Source organism: Gavia stellata, chromosome 2 (assembly GCF_030936135.1).
Source record: "Gavia stellata isolate bGavSte3 chromosome 2, bGavSte3.hap2, whole genome shotgun sequence".
NCBI classification, from domain to species: Eukaryota; Metazoa; Chordata; class Aves; order Gaviiformes; family Gaviidae; genus Gavia; species Gavia stellata.
In genome coordinates this window covers 14,259,167-14,280,140 of record NC_082595.1, presented here as the reverse complement: position 1 = coordinate 14,280,140, position 20,974 = coordinate 14,259,167, and the positions used below count along the sequence as shown (strand labels likewise).

The 20,974-nt window shown below is 35.5% G+C and overlaps 1 protein-coding gene across 2 annotated transcripts in view; it reads left to right on the top strand.

Moving 5' to 3' along the window:
• The window catches only part of LRPPRC (leucine rich pentatricopeptide repeat containing), a 93,049-nt gene that overhangs the window by 61,437 nt on the left and 10,638 nt on the right, over window positions 1-20,974 (top strand). For both annotated transcript variants that reach the window (XM_059834563.1, XM_059834557.1), the window contains exons 26-32: window positions 2,830-2,898; window positions 3,168-3,258; window positions 6,670-6,812; window positions 6,919-7,006; window positions 11,696-11,819; window positions 15,525-15,613; window positions 18,991-19,195. In XM_059834563.1, the coding sequence (XP_059690546.1) occupies window positions 2,830-2,898; window positions 3,168-3,258; window positions 6,670-6,812; window positions 6,919-7,006; window positions 11,696-11,819; window positions 15,525-15,613; window positions 18,991-19,195 (809 nt within the window). The remainder of the gene's footprint in view (window positions 1-2,829; window positions 2,899-3,167; window positions 3,259-6,669; window positions 6,813-6,918; window positions 7,007-11,695; window positions 11,820-15,524; window positions 15,614-18,990; window positions 19,196-20,974) is intronic.

Here is a 20,974-nt window from a genome sequence, read left to right as displayed (position 1 = left end):
AGAAAAGCTCCTGGAGGAGAAATCACTTACTGGAAATTGTGACCCACAGAACGTCAGGTAGTCGGAGAGTGAAAGAGCATTAAGGGGCAAGTATTGCTGGGGGTTCTGTCACTTCATATTCTCCCACAGGCACTGTTAAGAAGAGGATAAAAAGCTAGATGAACCTTTGGACTGGTGTACAGTACAGCTGTTTTATATTCCGAGAATTTAAAAGCCAGAAAACCTCCATGTTTAGTTTATATGCTGTGTGAATTGCTTGACTCTCAATAGTTGTTTCATTCTTTAAAGCAGTGAATGCTCTAAAAATGGGGAAAAACCTCAAAACAAAACACTATGACTCAATAATAGAAATTTTTTCTTTCACACTGAAACAAGCAAGATCAAAATTTTAAATGGGAATTTGGAAGAGTAATTAGAGTAACAGGTTTTTACTTTTTTTTATTCCTTGCATTTTTTAATTCTGTGTTCTAGTCTGCTGTATTGTAGAAAGTCTGCTTCCTGCTAAATGCAATGTTTAAAATTCCCTAAGATGGTAAGGGATAAGCTACAAATATGGACTATCAGGCAAGCCCTGGAGATTTAGTTAATCTGACCTAGATGTTCTTTTGATGATTGAGACCTGCAGTATGTGAAAATACTTCTCAGTTTCAAAATGAAATGCAAGGATATCTGTTGTATAACTCAGCTGTCCTTGTAGTGACAGACGCATCAATCATTTCTGAACATGAACGGATTTACTATAAAAAGTTTGTAGCTTTGGAGCTGTTGAGTTCATTGGCATTCGGATCAGCAATGATATTGGAAGTTGTAAGTGAATTCAGCATTTGAATTTCACCATGTCCTAAAGAGGATTAGCTACAAATGCAGGCAACATACTTCTTTTTCATTTTCAAGAGCCTGTTGTGTAAGATGTTAATTCTTGAGTTAGTTTTCAGCATATTTTATGTGAAACTGCTTGGTGGCTCTTTAAAAAACACTGAACAGGTACCTGTAAACATAAAAAAACTGTGGGGAAAAAACCTAATCGGGGGAAAAAAAGCAAGTACCTGGAAAGCAAAACTGTGTTTAATATACACCATTTTTGAATACTTGAAGCCACTATTTTTCTGTAACCTCTTGGGTTGAGACTATGTTTATAGTACAGTTAAATACATAGAAAAGATGGTCCATGTTGAAGAACTGCGGCGTTAGTGTCCTATTTTTTTAAAAAACCTTACAATAATTGCATAAAATGGTTTGGATGGTTGGCAGGATTATATCGCCTAACATTTGTTCTGCAGAACACTGTTTCCTATGACTTTAGGAAATTTTAGCATTTTTGATTGAAGTTTTGCAAGCTGGTTTTCTGGTGTATGCTGAATTATTTCAGAAAGACGTAATGGTAATAATTCTGCTCTTGGAGAATACAGGAAAAGGAAATTATCTGTCTTAAAAAGACAGAAGGTAAATTGGCTTTTTAAATGGTAATTGTTTCCGCTGAGACTCAGTAGTTCTCACAGCTTTTTGTTCAATCTGCCTCTTACCTTTTCTGTGAAGTCATGTTCAAATTTTGGAAGTTGTACTTCATGTTTAAACAGTAGAGACTTATTATAATGTTAAGAGCTGAAAGCCTTCATGAGTCAAAACACGTGTTTGTCTGTAGGGTTGAACAGATATTTCCTCAGAATCACTTTGAGCTATATTTATGTGAATCTGGACACCTGAAATGAAAGCAGAGTCCTCTCTGTAAATGATCCTTGTGCTAAAACAAGAGAGTATAAAGAAAGTAAATTCAAGTAAACTCTGTGGGAGGTTAGGGTAAGAGGTGAAAATGATTAATGCTTTGCACACAGGTTTTTGGTTGTATCATTTTTTTTAGATACATCAGACATAGGTACTGGTATGCCTGTAACATGTTTCTTTAAGAACTTTTTGACTTTTCCTGTGTTTAAGAATTTATTTAAGTGGAGGAACCGTCATTTTGATTATGGTCTGTGGTGGTGAGAAGGCACAATGTGGTAGTCCATACCAAATGGAGTTTCCAAGGATTGAAACCTTTTTGAGAATGTGTATTCTGTAGCTGTAGTCTGCTCAGAACAGCAAAAGAATGAATAAGCAAAGGCTCATTAAACCTGGGAAAAATAATAACAAAAAGAACTGTGGCACATTAACGATTATACATCAGTTGCTCCTTGTACACACACTTAAGAGTAAGCCATTGCTCTGTTCTGGAACAGGAATTGCCTTACAGTTAGTATACCTGGCATCTGTATTGGCAGCGCGTTACAGTTGTAACAGATATTGCTCTGTAAATTCTTCTGTCTTACTAAGCAAGAGAAGTATTAATTGTTGTAAGAAAATAGCTAATGTTAGCAGAGAAGGGGTACCAAATGGTGATGATGTGGTTGAGAGGCATGGTTTTCTAGTTGCTGAGACATTGCAGTGGTGTTGAATATGAAAATTTCATTGTGAAGACAGTTTGGGAGCATCTGGTATAATTCTTTACCATGAGTAATACAAATGATTACCATGGGTGATAGCAATAATACTCTGTTACTGTGGTGGTAGAAATTATTTAGCATTTTAGTTTATCTGAAGTGTATGTTAAGTCAAGTCTCTCTGCAGTGTTCAACCAAAAAAGGAAAATGTCATGAATAAAATCACTGCAAATTTTTAAGTCTTTCATAAATGCAACCAAACTTGATTATTTGTGAACTTGTAGTCTCATTTAGGTTTCAAAAAACAAACAAAAACTATGAGCTTTTATTAGGAGTACTTACATTGTGTTTACTTTTCCTTACAACGTTCTGTGCGAGGTAATGTGTTTCTTCTTGTGGAAATATTTTACAGACTCCTGGCTTGAGAGCACACTCTGGAAGGTTGCAGTGGTTTGCAAAAAAGTGTATATCAAGTAATCAGGTATGTGGCTCGTATGATGTCTTCTATGTAACTGTCATTATATTCCAAGAAAAATTGTTTTGAAATATTTCATTGCTTGATTTTTATGTTTGTGAAAGGACATCTGACAGGCTGATGAGGTGAACTTAATGCTGTGTGTAAATGCTGGTGTACATACTTAAACAGAAATATTATTTTGGCTGAATGCACACAGCATAGAAGTGCACATATATAGAAAAATAATTGTTTGGCTGAGGTATAACTATGCTCTTCCTTCTTTCTTTTTAAAGATGGAGACTTTGGAACAGTTGGTAGAATTAACTCAAAATCTATTTGAATGTGATAGAGATGAGATGTACTACTACCTGCTTCAACTGTGTGGTAAGTGAGCTTGTGATCTTTTTCATGATGTAATCTGTTTTCTTCAGTGGTTGGAGATAGGAAATATCCCTGAATTGGAGAGGAGTTTTATCCTGACATGCAATTAGCCTAGATAAAGTTTCTGAGGCATCTTGCAGGGGAGAGAGTACAGTTTTTTTACCTGCAGACCTCAACACTTTCATAGAGCTTATATAGTACAATTCTTCCAATCCACGGTATTGTCTTGTGTCCTAATTTGAAAGTTTACTCTGTTTCGGTTTTTAATATACTTAAAGAAGAAAAACTGCTCATTTGTTAAATCTTTGTAACTGAAGATTTGGTGTCTCCTGTAATTGGATCTGGTTCTGAAAGGTGCATTTATTTTTCTTTTTTAAATCTACCAATTCTTCACCAGCCACAACCTAACTTTTGCATCATTTATAGGAATGGAACAGTTTTTAAAATTGAAAGTTCATTTCTATGCTGCAGACTTGGTGTAGGATGTATCTATAGTGTTTTTCATTTATTTTTCTGTCTTTTTCAATCTGTGCTGGTTTTGTTATTCAGTGTATCATACTGTATTATACATAATAAATTTTGGAAACTTCATTTCTTGTTATTTTAAAGTCTTGAAAAAAAACATTTTCTATTAAGATTGGATATGGAGCACTAAATAGTAAATTGGGACATTAAAAAAAGCATTACAGGGATTGCTGTGTACTTTGGTTATGTGCATATAAATGAGCCGTCACAGCAATTTGATACATTTGGTCATGGGAAAACTTGCATGTGAGCTTGAAGTAATTTTAGGCTGTTCCCCATGTATATTTTTGGTTGCTAGAACTAGCGATGTTTTAATGCTAAATAAAATATTATTCAAACTCCCTTTTCCTTTTCATATGGTAATGAAAGAGGCTTCTTCCCCATCGTACTTACCACGAGCAGAAGAGATGAGTACTTCCACAAAAAAATGACCAGAGACCCCTTGATAACTTTCTTCCTTTTCATTTCCTGAAAGCCTCAGAAAGCTTCAGAACCGAACTGTAGTGTTACCCAATTCTGGCTTTGCATATACTGGTTCACCATCAAAAAATCAAGTAGGCCTGAAGAACAATCTTGTCTCAACAGGGAGGGAGCCTTCCTATTTCTCCACTCATCCTTTCACCTCTGGCAGTGACTCGGTCTGACAGTGTGCCTGCTAGGAAGAGAATCTAAGAAGATACAATTCATCAAATTCTGTCATGCAAAATCTCCAGTCATCTTTCAAAAGACAAAATCAATTCCATCTATTGAAAGAAGTGGAAAATATTTGTGGGTTTCTGTCACCTTAAAAGACAAAAACCATGCACATTCCTGCTTTGAACCATTTTAGATTATCTATCAAAGCTGCCCCATGCACAAGTGCAGTAGGGAGTTGTCATTGTGCACTTAAGTCATAACTTCAGATCTATTTTTAAGCATATAAAAAAGAATCTACCATCTAGTCCAAGCTGTGATCAAAAATGTTGAAAACAATGCATTTGGTTTTGTAGAATCACAGAATAATTTATGCTAGAGAGAGCCTCAGGAGTTTTAGGCCTATCCCTTTCCCAGCTTCAAAGTTAGATCTGATCATGGCCTTGCCTAGTAAAATGTTGAGTGTCTCCAAGGGTGGAAATCAAACAGCCGTCCTGGGCAACCTGTTCCAGGGTTTGATCATCCTCAGATACTCCATTGCTGCAACTTTTAACCATCACCTTCACCCTTTGTTGTGCACTTCCAAGGAGAGACTGGCTTGCTCTTCTTTCTAACTGTCAGGTAGATGAAGAAAGCAGTTAGATCCCCTGTTAGCCTGCTTTTCTCCAGGCTGCGCAAAACTCATTTTCTTCAACTTCCTCTTTTATTTCATCTGCTCCAGACCCATGTCTGTCTTGATGGCTGAATTTTCTCCAGTTGCTAGCATCTCTTTTATAGTTGTGGAGCCCAAAACTGGACACAGTCCTCTAGATGTGGCCTCATGAGTATCAAACATAGGGACAAACACATGAAGAAGTGTTAAGACGTTCTCTGTCCTGCTCTGCAAAGTGCCATAATAATCTGCTTTAAAATGTTGTCTGCAGTATTTAGTCCTTAAAACCAATCATTTTATTTGACTTAAGGTAGTCACCAAGTCTGCTGCCTCTTCTAAAAAGCTGAAGTGATGCCAGAACCTTGTTGAAAGTGGGCATGAATCTTGAACCAGCCCAGTTACATATCCATGTGTTTTCCTAAACCCATGCTACTCCTGGAAAGAAGAGAGCATTGTACTGAAACGTTTCACTATTGCATTGCAATATTGTTTGCAAAGCAGCATATGCTGCTTTGCAACACCAACTTTATAACAATTCTAGAGAATACCCAAGTGTGTCATGCTGCTTCCAGGTGGCTGCTCCAGCTTTTCCTTGTGTTATGACTTAGTCAGTGGAGCCTGAGCTACAGAACAGCTGAAGTTCCTTTATTGAACAGCAGAAGAACAGCTGAAGAGCTGCTGTTACAGGCTGAGATATTGACGTGTGAACGATTCGTTCCATCATCCGCCTTCTTACTCTGCCTTCTTGCCTTGTATCTCTTCATTTCTGGGATTCTGAATTAAACCATGGAACGGACAGATTACAGCTAGCGGATGTTGGTGTTAGGTAGCTGTGAATAGGACCTACAACCAGAAGTCAATGCTGTTCTGGTGACTTAGGAGACACAGGAAACCACCTGCTGAATGTAGTCAAATATTAATTAGCTGTTATCTTTCACAAAGTCCAGCTTTCTATTTGTTTGCCGTTTTGTACAGTGGTGCATATATAAATTGCTGTTCTTGTTGAAAACAGTTGAATTATTATGTGAATTTGTAGCAATTTAGTAAGCTTTTCTCTTTCAGAAAACTTAGCTTTTACAGTCTTCAGATATGCTTTCTTTTTTTTCTTACCAAAATGAGAGCCTGAAGGCCTAGAACACTTCTTTGACTTGAAAGTGGTAAACCTCTGGGATGTAGGCGCTCTAACTCAGTAGCAACATAACCAGAGGATTTCATTTCAAGAATTTCAGAATAGAACTTAGAACTGGTACCTTACAGTGTTAATGTTTTGTAATAATTTAGAAATTTTTGTAATTGTTTTTACAATTAACAATCAAGAATATTACAACTGATGAGCTAAGAGGAACACTTCTGAAATATTTTTGAGCTGATTTCTCATTAATTTGAAAATTCATACAATCCTTTTGGGTTTTTTCTGTTTGCATCTTCTCGTGTCTTCTGTGTATTAAAAGTAGCTTAGAACTTTTCAAGTTGATGATCATATGAAGCGGAAGTACCTGATTAACTGATGAATTATTTTCCAAATATACCTTTTTTTGAATCACTTTAGATATGTATGTACACTCTAAATGGGCTTTTATCTGAAGATTTGAATCTTGTTTCAGGAAACAATGGTGACTGGGGAAAGGCTGAAGCTGTTTGGACTAAAATTCAAGAAGAAAATGTTGTTCCTCGTGAGAAAACACTAGCCTTACTGGCTGATATACTTGAGAAAAATGGTCAGGTTGTTCCATTTGAGGTACCTAAGGTAATTGGAGTTTAACTTTCTTAGCTAACAACACTTTTGAATATATTTCTTTCCATCGAAAAATGTTAACAGATAGCATTACAGTAACTTGAATTTTGTTTTAAAGCTTAGACATGAAGATACCAGAAGTTTAAGTGCTTCTGATGTGGAAGAAAGAAAAATAAGGATGCTTTGCAAGAAAAACAATGCAAAAGGTAAACTGAAAACCACTGTTTCCCCCCCCACCCCCCTTCAGCATTAATTTTAAGGTTTTGATGAACTACAGAGTAACAGATGCTTGCTGCTGCTTTTGGTTTGCTCATATGTTAGGAAAGGTACATGATAATGTTACCTGCCAATATTCTGCTTCAGAAGCTGATAGGAGAAGCATATGCTAAAATATTTAAAATGTCATTGGAAATGCTGACTTTTAAATGCATGTTTGAAAGCCACTCTGCAGTGAAGTTGCTAATTTTAAAATTACTTGAAGTATTGCTGGTCTGTAGTTCACTTTATACTGTTAGGTTAACACCATGTTCTAGACTTTCAAATGTATCCATTAAATACCAGAAACTAAATTTATGTATAGGATTGATGCTAAAAATACTGGGTTTATGATTCCCAGAAAATCTAGCTGTTTGGTCACAAGTTTTATGGTGTGAGACATGAGAAGTATGTTGAGAAGAAATAGTAATATCAAGTGAAATAGCTGGGACGTTTTTATAGGAAGGTAATTACCTATTAAAAGGTGTTCAGAGATTTTTGTATTTGCCCCTGCTGTTGAAGTCTTAGAGTAAGATCAGATATGGTTCCAAAGTATACTTCGGGTACTTTACTTAAGCTATAGATTTGGCAAAGAAAATAGATGAGATTAAATGAGATGGAACTGTATTATGGAGATAATCATTGCTCTCTCCCTATCTGGCTTTTATCTGTTAGTCTATTTTCTATTTGTTGATGTTGCAAGGCTATTTGTTTCTATTTGAAGGGAGGATTCAATGTGTTGCATAGTGTCTTTAGCTTCTTTACAGCTAAGATTAAAGTTGTCCATGTTTCTCTGTAGAATTTGCAAACTCTTCCTCCAGTTGTTTCTTCCCCAAAGAAATACACAGACTATAAACAAAAGATCAAAATCTGTGTCTGCACAGTTCACTGTTTCCAAACCCTTGTCCATGTGGGTGCCACCCCACAAATAAAATGGCCTTATTGAGAGATGACTTCAGATCAGTTCTGCCACGAAAAATGAATAGCTCTTCTGTGCAAATTTCCCTGCCTCAGATAAAACCAGAATTAACTTGTGAATGGGTATTTGCCTTTGTATATAGAAAGGAGGAGTGTACTTCAGTGCAGTTCCTTTGGTTCAGTCTATGTGTAAATTATTGGAAATCCATTCCTACCATCTCATCGCAAAACAGGGTCACAGAGTCAGAACTAGCATTACCGGACCTTTCAAGGTGGGGAGGAAATCAGGCAATTTCTAGCATTTGCCAAGGTGCAGAGAATCTGAATATTCTCAAAATCCTTATTTTCTTCACCTAGACTATGATAAATAACTAGGTTTCTCACTTGAAAGCAGATTAGAATATACAATTAAATAAGTTTAAAAAAATAATTTTGCTGAATAAGGAAGATTTATAAATGCAAGATACAGAATTATTTTCTTCTGAGTCTTATCAGTATATTTTACAGGTTGAACACAGATTTTTAAACTTTGAATTTTTAAAAGAAGAATCTGTCAGTCATTTACACAGTTAACTTCTGTTGTTAGTGAAATGACCCTATAGAGTTACTCAGTCACAGGAGCACTGATTAGAAGTCTAAAATGGAGTCTGGATATTCTGTATGTAGGGAGTGCAATCTTGTGTTATGCATATGAATGTAAGAATCATGTGTATTATGGTAGTCATAAAGTTAATGTTTTCAGGAAATTCTTCATGCTGGTAAATTTTGGCAATCAAAAGAAAATGAGGAAACGCGGAAATATTTTCACTGAAAACCCCCCAGAATTAATTGAATGCATTTTATAACACTATTCCTAGAAAGTGTCCTGTGCCTTTGGTATCATGAATGATCAAGTACAGAGCAGGAAGAAACTAAATATGCCTTGGACCTTGCAGGGAAACTAGTTTAAAACGAAAGTATAAAATATAACTGGTAACAGTCTGTGAGGACATTTGATACTGAATTTATCAGTAAATTACTCCTGCATGTTCTTTTATTTAAAGGTGCAGTATTTGAGAGGAGATGCTCTACAGCTATTGGGAATTAAGGGAAAAAAACCCAAATGTTGGGAAACAGTTTTTCTCTTGTTGGGAAACAGTTCTCTTTGTCTTAAAAAAATTATAAAAAATAAGTTGTCACTTTTGTATAACAGCATAATGTAATTTTGATGTTAATGTAATAGGGCAGAATATAACTTTTTAATCAACATCTGCTTTTTGATAGGAAAAAGAGTAACTTAATCTAGTTATGTAACTAATTTCATGAACTTATCAGCTCTGACATGGAGGTGTGTTGAAAATCTATTCTCTGAAGTGCTTGATTTATGCAAAGTCATATTTTCATTTTTACCTTGATTCCTCAGTGTGAGAACTTGACTCCAGGGGATCATATTACACATATCCCTAACAGTTGCAATTGCTGAAACAAATTTGACTGTCTTGAGACCGGAGACTTTCTTGGCAAGTTGTCACTTTTCTAACAAGTCTTTCTACTTGAAATAGCTAGTATAACACAATATGATTTTGAAACCAAGAACTTTTCTCTTTTGAATGCTAATATACTTTAGTAATTTTAGATGCCATCTGAAGAGGTAAATGCTGATAATACCTGATCAGGCATATGTCTCAATTCAAGGCTCATCTAGGTATACTTCAAACATGCTACTTGCACTGATGCAAAATAAAGTTAAGAAAATAATCTGAATAGGATAATCATTCTGAGGTTGGCAGTGACATACACAACAAAACATCCTAGAACAGGAAAACACAAAACTGATACAAAGATTTTTAGTTCTTCATTGAACTAGTCATTACAAAAAAGATTTAAATATATTTTCTTGTAGAAATAGATTTAGATTTTGCGGACTGTGATAGTTGGTAACATATACTGGACATCATGTCCATTGGTGGCAATGGAAAGCAATATTCAAACACAGGGTGAAATCCTAGTTCAGTCTGAAGACAGCAGAGCTTTTGTAGGAGTCTCCAAACTTAAGGAGTTTTTGGCTTTAAAAAATAGAATTTAAACAGGCTTTCACGAGCAGAAAGAACAAACCTATCACCAGTCAGCTACATTTTTCTTAATGAAATAATTCATTACACTTGTAAGAGACTATACCAGTGAAAGGGTTTTTGTTATTGTTGAATGTGATTGCTAGTCTACTGGTACCTCAGATTTCAGAAAAATGTCTTTCCCACTGAATTTAAGTGTGAACACTCTATGAATGCTGGTGATGAGCATCTGAGTAGGCAAGCGACTTCAGCACATTGCAACAGGCCAAGCTTTAACTTCAGACCTATAAGTAAATGTGGTAGAGGATTTCAAGACCTTTCCTGTGTTGTCCTGTTGTTGTTTTAGTGGTCTTTTGGTTGACAATGCAATCGCTGTTGTAATGTCAAACATCAGTCATAATCTCTCTCCAACTCTCTTTTGTCTCTCTTGTATACGTGAAACTCGCATACACAGAAGCAGCTTTAATTTTGACTGTAGTATTCTCATCTCTGTTAATATATATCTATTTAATGTAGCTCCAAGAGTCCAAAGTAGATTATGGATGGCAATGTTAATTCTCACTATCAACTCAGTGTAAGAGTTTGTGTGTTGTAAATAATAAATTTTATGCCTAGTCATTTTGTGCCTACGTTTCAGGAGGTTTTTATGTATGCTCTTTGGTTGAAGAAGTTTAAGATTCAAACCAAAAGGCACACCAACAATTTTGGTTTGGGGAATGCCAGCTTAAAGTTCTGCAGCACACTGTAGTAATTTCTATTAGTGTGACACTTCTTCTGACAGTAAGATTCAAATGAGTTGTCTTCATCTTTACTTTCGAAGTGTAAGAAAAAAACTTAATGCTTAGCTGTGAAATTTGTAGTGATAGTCCAAGTATTTCTGAAAAGTTTTTTAAAGGTTATTGTGGCTATGATTTGAATTAGCAAAGGGATTATTTGTTGGGTTTCATTAAATGGAACATGCAATCACAGTTTAGATGTAAAAGATCATTTGTGGTTCTTAACACAGCTTTCTAGCATATGTTACAGCCTCAATAGCAGTTTTAGCTGCATGTTTAGAGCTGCATAATCTTGTTTCAGAAAAATAAATGACTGCAAAGTGCGCTTACCATTTTTTTTTTCCCCCCCTTTTTGGTAACATCTTTTCATACACTGACAGTTATTGTGAATGCATGCAATAAAACTGTTAATCAGTCAAACAAACGCAGCGTAGTTTACTTGTTAAATATCTGTATATTTGTAAATTGTATGTTTTGTATAAATCTTGTCGTAGCCAAATAATTTGATCTCCCCATATTGGAATCACCTCCTATATTATTTGTTAAACGCTGTTGTGATCATGCACCAGACACTGTAGCTATATACCCCAGAATTAGGTGTTGCTGTAAAAATCCTGAGTCTTCCCCTCCTAACCAGCTCTGTTGGTATTTAAGCAACAGCCACGTATAGAAAAAGAGCAGTAGCAAACTTTTGGTTCTGTGGAGGTATGTGTCAGTTGATTGTTGTGTACAAGCAGTTTTGAACAAGCTGTGACCAACAGCTTTGGACTCAAAGAAGTAAGCAGAAGATAAATAGATTTAAGATGGACCTTTGCAATGAATAGGTGATTTCTTTCTATGGTCAACATCATTGCAATATGACATTTCATCTTGGCTTTTTTTTTTTCTTTTTTAGAGGCCTACAATATTTTCCTGAAAATGCAAGGGAAGAATGAGTTTCATTACCGTTCTTATGGGACCCTTATAAAAGCATTGTTAACACAGAATTGTCTTGAAGAAGCCATTGAAGTGAAACGCATGTAAGGCTTTTCTGTGTTTGGGGGATTTTAATTTGGTGTAAGGGAGGTGTTTTTAAATAATTTCTGGATCATTTTCAGGTAAGTCCTTATCTTTCAATGGGAAAACAGGTCATGACTGGTAATTAGGTGTTATGGTAAGAAACACACCAGTGTTTCTTAGGGCAATACGCCATATATTAAAAAGGTACTACAGTGACAGTATGTATTGCTAATAACTCATTTCAACTAACAGTATCAACAAATGTACTTGGCATCAGAACTGAAAGTCTACCCTTCTGGCAGTCTGCCTTTTCCTCTTTAGAGCAATATCCAAACAGACAAGATTCCTTCAGTTAACTGCCTGTGAGCCTTCCTCTCCATGCCCATCCCTGCTGCTGTCCTACTCTACCCACACTCCCTTGCAGCTGCCTGCCTACCAAATGCAAAATGGTACATTTGACTGTGATGCCAGTGGCTAGGAGATGACCAGAAATCTTAGATCCAACTCTTACACTTCTGAAATAAATCCAACCTGCTGTCATGTATTATTAGAATCACCAGAATCGAATAACCTTTAGTCAATTGTATGGTATACCACTTGCTTTAATTATTGCCTGTAATGTGTGTTCTGGTCAGATTATAGGCTTCAAAGTAGAAGTGTTACTACTCACTAATGTAGAGGTAAGAAGAACAAAAATTTAAGTTGAAGTAATTTAAGTCTTTCCGTTTCTTCAGCTAAAATAAGAACAGTGGTTGTCATCAAGTGTGCTCTCTGACTGAATACAGTGAATTTGAAAGTGCCTGTAGGTAACTTTCATGATGCATAGGGCACTATAAAAGTCTAATAATTCTTAGAGTCAACTTAGTTTTTGATGTCCAGGAACAGTATAGTGTAAGATGATGTTTATTACTTTCATGTTTTCTTTAAAAGTGTTTAGACTGAATAAATGTCTTTCATTGGAAAAAGTATTTAAGTTCTGCATTCAGAAGAAAAAAATAATGTTTTTTCAAATAGGTCTCACTAACTGGGCTTTATGATAAGGAATGTTTGTGCATGATGGATATATGGTTTATATCAAGGAAAAACCAAAACAGTTTATGAAATTAAGCTCCCTGAAATGCGAGTAACTGATAAATCTTTGTAAATAGAAGATGGAAAGGACATGTTTTAGAAGTACAAAGAATGTTGATAAAATTTAGGTAGTTTGTTAAACATTCACAGAAAATATTAATGTATCGAAAGATGTATTGAAAGATTCTTCAGGGAAGAAGTTTGAAACTTTCTACTGAAGGTGTGTACATGCATTGACTGCTTCCGGGCTCAGCAGCTCAAACACACTTGTAAGGAAGATGCACAAAGTATTGCATATTATCAGCAGTAGTTTGCAGATTGGAAGAGCAGAAAGAAGATGGTGATTTGTTCTTAGTATTTTGGTGATGCAGAATTCCCACTTTAGATAAGTGTTTTAGTATGTAAATTCAAAATGCAGGGTGGAAAAAACAAAAAATTTTAAAGACTAAAAGAGTTGGACATGTGTTTTAAAGGACTAAGCCTCTGAACCTTGAGATATTTAGGAAAAAAGAAAATAGGATTTAATAAGAGGTTCTATTCCTGGTCACTGGTCAAAGCCAACCATCATCCTTACCCCTCTGCTTTTCAGAACTCTCATACTCCATCTCATAGCATAGAAATGCCAAATAATGACATTCTAAGAAGCCTGTAACACTCACTGTTGCATCAAGACAGAAAATGCTTCATATGGACAGTGTTCATAGTGTTTATCTGTGTATCTTTTTTTTTCTAGTAACAAAATTGTGCTTACATTAAGCATTTTCAAAAGTCTGGAAGTTTTAAATTATTCACTGAAATAGAGAAAGTGATTGTGTGTGTACACATGGTTGAGGAGTAGCAAATCTGTGTTTTGTACACATTTCTGCATGCTTGACAATTTTTCCAACCTCGTATTACAAAGAGATTACTACTACAAAGCCTAAATTTGTGCAGTGGCCTGAAATTTGTGAAATTCCTAATATTTTCGTAAAATACAGGAAAGCTACCTTCATGTATATAAGCTTATGTATTTTTCTTTTTATTCTGCTTGAAGCCAAATTTGAAATTTTAAATAATATTTAGATAGTATGAGTATTAGCATAGGTAACAAAATAAGTAATTTTTTTATTTAAAAAGGCCAGATAATATTTAAACTTCCCTCCTGTTATCCGAACTGAGAAACTTGCATGACAAAGTGAGGTGGTAGAAGGAAATTACACTCCTACTCTGCATTTGAAAACAAATAAACCAACCAAACAACCCAGAAGGTTACTGATCTGTTGGTCAACCCAAGTCTAGTTGCTTTGGCATTCTAGCACTGTTTTGAGGAATATTTACTGCATTTAGTCCAAGAAGTTTTAAATAGAAATTTAGGAGTATTAGAATGATGGATTAGTTCTGTAATAGTAGCTAACATCTATTTAATCACACTAAAGATTGGAAGATTGGAGAAAGTAAATCCTTTGTTACATGTAATTTACAGTCTCATGCATGAATTGTTGACTTAAGGGCTTTGACAGATGGGACAAAGGGGAAAAAAAAGGCGGAACTGAGCAGTGGGTGCTTAGGCAGGGATTAAGAGGATTGGTTGGGAGAGTAAGAAAATCCCGAGTCCAGTGACTGCATTTTTGAGCCTGGGAGGCTGAAAGTGACTGAGAGGGTAGTCATATTGTGTGCAATGTGAAGGATTTTCTTGGGATTGAGGAGAATAATTTAGCAATGACCCTGCTTACCTCCCAATCCGCTCAGCCTCTAAGTTCAAGTAGGTAGGCTGCTCAGTTGTTTGCCACAAGATGATCAGTGAGGTTTATCTTGATTGCTGATATGGTAAATGGCAATGCCCCCCTTTTCTGTGTAGAGATTTTGTAATCTAGAAATGAACATGTGTAAAGTTATCCTTATATATTAAAAATGGGGCTATATGTCATTTAGGAACAGGAACATTTTGTAGTATAAGATCAATGTGATTGCTGGTTAGTCTCTCTTAACTAATTTCCAGAGTGTTAGCAAAGCTTTAGCAGTGTTATTAAAGTAAAGATTCTCTGTGCTAGAGGTATGTAAAGTTTTGTGTTATAGGAGATAAAGAGTTGATAAGTGAAATACAATTTTAACATGGCTAAGGCAGCAAATGTAGTATGTTCGCTTTAAAACCTGTATACATCTAGATGACAGAAATTTGAAAATTAATCAACCAAATGATATGGTGTTAGTTCATAATATGCTTTAGTTTATGTTTAAAATATACAGTGCTGAAAATAAATGTTTCATTTTTATTGCTGAAAGAATAGTTTTACATTTTATAATTATGGTGACTATTGAAAAAAGAAGAAAAAGTATCCAGCTTAGGATACAACAGAACAATGTAGGGCATGCAGTTATTTTAGTCATCTAATATGTCAGCATTCAAGAATCTGAACCGATTGTTTAAAAAAAATCTTGTACTTTGTTTCTTTTGTTGCTCACTTCCAACTTTGTCATCTGTCAGAATGCAAAAAAAAATTATCCTTCTATAACCATTGACAGGATAACACAAAAGCTGTCTCCAGGTCGATATTTTGCAGCAATATTTTTAACATACGAACAGTAGTTTTTATAATTTCACCTTGGTGCTCAACCATTTATTATCGTATCAGAAGCATGTCAGTAATTCCTTTCTAAATGTCTGCTTCTTTTAGCGCTGAGACCCACATCAAGGGCTTCACACTGAACAGTGCTGCCAGCAGCCTCCTCATCATATCGCAAGTTAGGCGGGATTATTTGAAAGGTATGTCACAATGCTTGACCTTTACGTCACATTAATGCCTCTGCAGATTTTTCTTGTAACGCCCTTCGAATACTTGGATAAAGGAGTCCATTTAGCAAATTACCTGCTTATCAAGAGCCTTTTGTGGTAGCTGAGAGACGTAAATTACTGTACATGCATTTATAATACAGCTTGAATATGAATGTACTTGTCATTTGACCACTTAGTCCAGTTTCCATTCCATTTAACACAAGATGGGTTTTCTTAAGATGAATCACAGCTCTTCAGACATGCAAAATTTGTGCTCCAGAACGAGAGAAAGTACAGGCTTTCAAGTGCGTTAAAATTCACAGCACAAGTCATTTTGCTTTGGAAATTAACATACTTTAGAGCATCTGAAACAATTCCCAGCAGTTGTTTCTTGCATATTGTGTTGGTTGTGTGAGATACCAGATGAGTTAAATTGACTGTTAAATGTGCGTGATTGTGCACAAAATGATTATAATATTGATTTTAAAACTTAATCAAATACTTTTTAATAGTTCTCGATACCAACAGTAACAAAATATTCAGTTTGGTTTTCTTTTTAATGTAACAATGATGATAGAAGAGAAAATGGTGGCTGTGGAATATGTTGGGTACCCTTACAAGATGGTGGATAAAGTTTATAGTTGTGTTATTTTACTTCTAGGCATTGGTTGTTTTGCAGCCTAGAGTTCAGCTCCACAGCATTACATTTTACTTAGTTGTTTTGTAGAACTCTTGTGAGTGAGAAAAACTGTGCAAGCACATAGTTTTATATGCAGTGCTGTGTCTTTTATACCTGTGCAAGCGTTAAGTACAGTGTTGATATGTATTTTCATCAGTACCTTTAAGCATTAAAGCAGCTACATATGAAGAAAATGTATTACACTGAATTGGGTTTTACTTCTGTACAAAAAGGCAGGCCAGAAAATCCTTTTTTGATTCTGCTGTCAGTTAATTTTATTTCATTCCATTATGCGTAGCTGTAGTAGTCCATACCTGTGTAATATCAGCTACATTAAAATACTGTAAGATGAGCATTTAGACGCATCTTCTCACTTGTGCTCTTTCCTGCAGCTGATAAACTTGTCTTCTTTCACATTCCTTCCCCATTCAGTCTCCAGTCTGGTGTCATTGCCAGGTGTCATTGACTGAAGTATTTGTGGTGAATGCAATTGCTTCTCTTGCTCTTGGCAAGTCTTAAGTTTTTGCAGCTTTCAAGTCCTTCACCTGACTTTCCTGTCTGATTTTATTCTGCTTTTGCTTGTCCAGTATGCCACGAAGTTTTGCTAGTTCTTCCTAAGTATTGCACACCGAAAATCTTCTATTCTTCAGAACATCACTGTTTCTGTATTCTGCCAATCCCTTGTGCTAACTATGTGATTTCTTTATAGCTAGCATACTAAATTCTCTGCCACGTCAACCCCCTCTCCCTTGCTGTACTCTAAAAGTGTTTCTTTTTGGACAATACAAAGTTTCTCAAGAAATCTGTGTAATTACTTTGGTTTGCAAAATTAAATTTTCCTTTATCCTGTGCATTTGACAAGCTTTACTTTGGTTATTTAATGGAATAGTCAGACTTGATCCTTGTTTCTATTTTAATTTGAAAGCTACTCCTTCTCTTTTTGTAAGTGAAGGCTTGAAAATGCAAGCTACTAAATATTTCAGCCATACTGGTCATTTTCTGAGGCTCATAGATTACCCAAAAAATTTTTGGGTGCAGTCTTTTTGTAATCTTTTAGTGGTGAGCTCCATTTCACCTACATCCTGTGAAGGCTTTCACTTGTGTAAAACTTGCTTGCTTTATCATTTCCCTACATAGTTCACCATCATTCTTTGCTGTGTAATGTGGTATAGTTAAAAGGTTTTATGTAGGTCCCTAAGTATATTCATAAGAGCTCTAATATCTTCTAGCAAGAACTTGGTAAAACCCAGGTTACTTTAAGAGTCAGAACTGGAGTTTCATGGTATGGAATTTGTGGAGTTTATAGGAAAGCCTTTTAAAAGATAAATGGTCAATTTTCACAAGCACGTAGTTATGTGCTTTTAAGTACTGAAAAAACAAGGGATTAAATTATGAATTCAGATCAGTAGTAATGAGTGCTTTTGCATACAACAAAAAGATACCAGCAGAATTATCTAGTATGCTACTAGTTCATAATTTCTTGCAGTGGTGCTGCACATATGCAACTTTCAAATCTTTCCCTGTCCTTGTTCTTGAGAAGGCTGGTTATGCTCCATGCTAAAGGGAGGTCCACACTTACAGTCAGGAGAGAATTTGAACTTAACACGTGTTTTAAGTTTGCTTTTTAAATTTCAGGAATCTTGCCCCTCATTTATTGTTCCTTTTTTCCCCAAAAAAGAAAGGAGGGGAAAAAAAAAAGTAGGGGCCGAGGGGTGCAGAAAGAAAATTTGCTGTGAAGGAAGGGTAGGCATACAGGATGTTTTTTCTTTCTTGTAAAAGGTAATATTTGGTTTCTGCAGTACCTGCGTATTGAATTGGAATGTTAATGCTGTGGAGTTCAAGTGGGTGTATATTATCTTGGAAGTGTTATCCCTTGGTATTATAATTATTATCTTTGACTAATCCTGCCTGTGCTGGTAAGGAGTAAGAGATTTTTACCAGAGGGACATGTCTGTGTATGTTTGCTCATGTATAATGTAAATTGACAAGAATTCTGCTTAGAGAAATGAGGGTGACTGCATCTGCGGTGGGTTTGGGGAATTTGTGGCAGATGGACAGGAGATTGATTTTGTGTGTTTTTAATGTATGTAATTGCTATAATTCTAGGAGTTCTTGAGGTAACTGTCCAGTTTTGAGTTTATTTTTGTTCTCATATGGAGACTTATGTCCCGTGCTTTAATTGAAAAATTAAATGTTGGTAAACAAAGTTTTGCTGCACACTCAAAAGGACAAATCTGAATACTAGACTTTAGCAGTTTTGATAATGAATTACATTTTTAAACTATATTCTTAAGTATGCAACATTTTTGGGTTTTAGTAATGAAAATACATTATAGCTTGAAGAAAAAACAAACTGAAAAGGTCATGACTTTAAGGTCATAGGGAGGACGTTTATGACACAGCTGCTTTCCTTGAGCTGGATACTAAAATAAATTCATTAAATGTTAAAGTATCTTAATATTTTTTATTGAGCAAATATCAAAGCATTTTAACCTGAATTATGTTGAAAGTTTTATTTGTGTGTGTATATATTCAAGTTATGACTGACTATAGCAATTTTGGGGCTTAAGTTCAGCAAGAGAATTATTTTCTGTATTTCAAAAGGGTAGGGTTAATGATACCAGCAGCATAGTTGCCTTCTGAACTAAAAATCTGATTTCCTTTTCTCTTGTTTCTTTACCATCATTAGATGCCATGGCTGTTTTAAAAGGAATGCTTGACAGCAGCTTGTTGCCTACTAGACCAGCAGTTATTTTACTCACTCAGACTCTGGCAGAAAAAGGAGATCTAAAGAACCTGCAAGCACTTAAAAACATGCTGGAAGACATCACAAAATCAATTGGTGTATCTGCCTCACTAATCGCTAATGCTATTGCATTGGCTCATACTAAGAAGTAAGTATTTCTAGGACTGGTATATGTAATTCTTTTATGCAGAGTGGTGGGAAATCACTTGCATTATCCATTTCATTCTGTTTCCATTCTTACAGTGTCCTAGATATTAAAAATCTGGTCAAGTTGAGCAGTGTGCTGTTCTGTTCTGGTATCATTTCTCAAACACATTTGGGTTTGAAAATCATTTAATGAAATACAGGGGTAGCTATGAAGCATTGGTAATGCTTCATAAAAAAGTAAAGTGTAATTTATCTTCGATCCCTTAGTTCTAATGTATTATACCTCATGTAAAGTGTTCTTTTTGGTGTTGGATCAAAAGCTTTATGAAATCTGGATGTAAAATTGAATTACTTCATCAATATAAATGTAAAAAGTCTTGGAATTTAGCACCCACAGATTATGCATATAATACATGTTTGGAAACAAAAATCTGCTACCTGTTCCAGTAGTTGAAATGACAAAATATTACTGCGTTTACTCTCAAAATGTGAAAGCCAGATACATATCTGTGGAGTGGTTTTATATTTTTTGTTTTTGTCAGAATCATAAAAACTTGGCTGCTCTGCTGTTCCAGGCCACAGTTTCAATTATGATACTTATCTCCACACTTTGAGCATCCTTTGATTCAACTCTTTAATTCAGTATCATGTTCTGCCTAGCATTTTTGTTTTAGTTGATATGTTGGTACTGTGCTAGTTAATCCTTTGTATAAAATGGCATGGAGGAAGCACTTCTAAGCAAAAGGGCATACTATGAACTTCTCAGATATGCTTTGCAGGTACCAGTCTTCTGGAATCCTACATATTCTGTTGTTTCATTTCAAACCAGTTTCATCAGGTGGAGCTCCTGTGTCTAACTTGGCAGGAAAGCTGTAGAACTGTGTAGTACTTAACAGATAACCTGATTGCCTCAGGCATGCCACACCAGAGAGAATAGTCACTGAAGTGTTTGGAACAGCAAGAGGACTTGAATTGAAGGAGAACCATGCAGGCCAGTTTCAGTAGTGAGCTCACTGTATTTTCAGCCACTGAAAAAAAAAACTGTCTGTGAAGGACTGACCCTGTAAATACTTAGGTCTGAGTGGTCCTTGGCACACAGTTCTAGTGCATTGACTTTTGTCCAAATTACACACTCCAAATAGGAGAGATACTTCAGGATTTGTCTCATAAACTACGTATTTTCCTATATTTCCGTGTCATAAAAGTGTTGCAAAGTCATGCCATGTTCTTAAGATGTAGATTGGTGACAAGAATAAATAAGTAAATAAATTGCTGTATGCAGGCGTAGGTTATTTAAGCAGCATCAACTTTTCTTGCCCCATACCAAAACTAGCTTGGATATATGAAGAGACTTAGCAGCAGCATAAATAATATGCACCTTATATATTCTTAAATAACTTGCAAGCTGTTCCTTGAGAACTATGAAAAGCAGATTCTTACAGATACTTTTAATACCTGTTCATTTATTGGTAGGTTCATGTTTCTGATACAGTTTTCAAAGCATTTTTCATAGCTTTCTAATGTGCTGCGTTTCTGCTTCACCTAAAAGCATTCATTGTGCTCAGATTTCTTTTTCAATTAAATTAGTTTTTAGAGTGGACAGATAAGAGATGTTGTCATTTGAACTTTTTAGAGTGCTAGAAGTAGAGTTTACACTTTGGTGAATACTTCCTGCATTATTTTATTAGCATTTGCTATACTTGGGCCATAAGATTAAAAGTGTTTAGGCAAAGGGACTGACCAAACGACATTTATTATTGTCTTTTGCATCCAAAAAGGC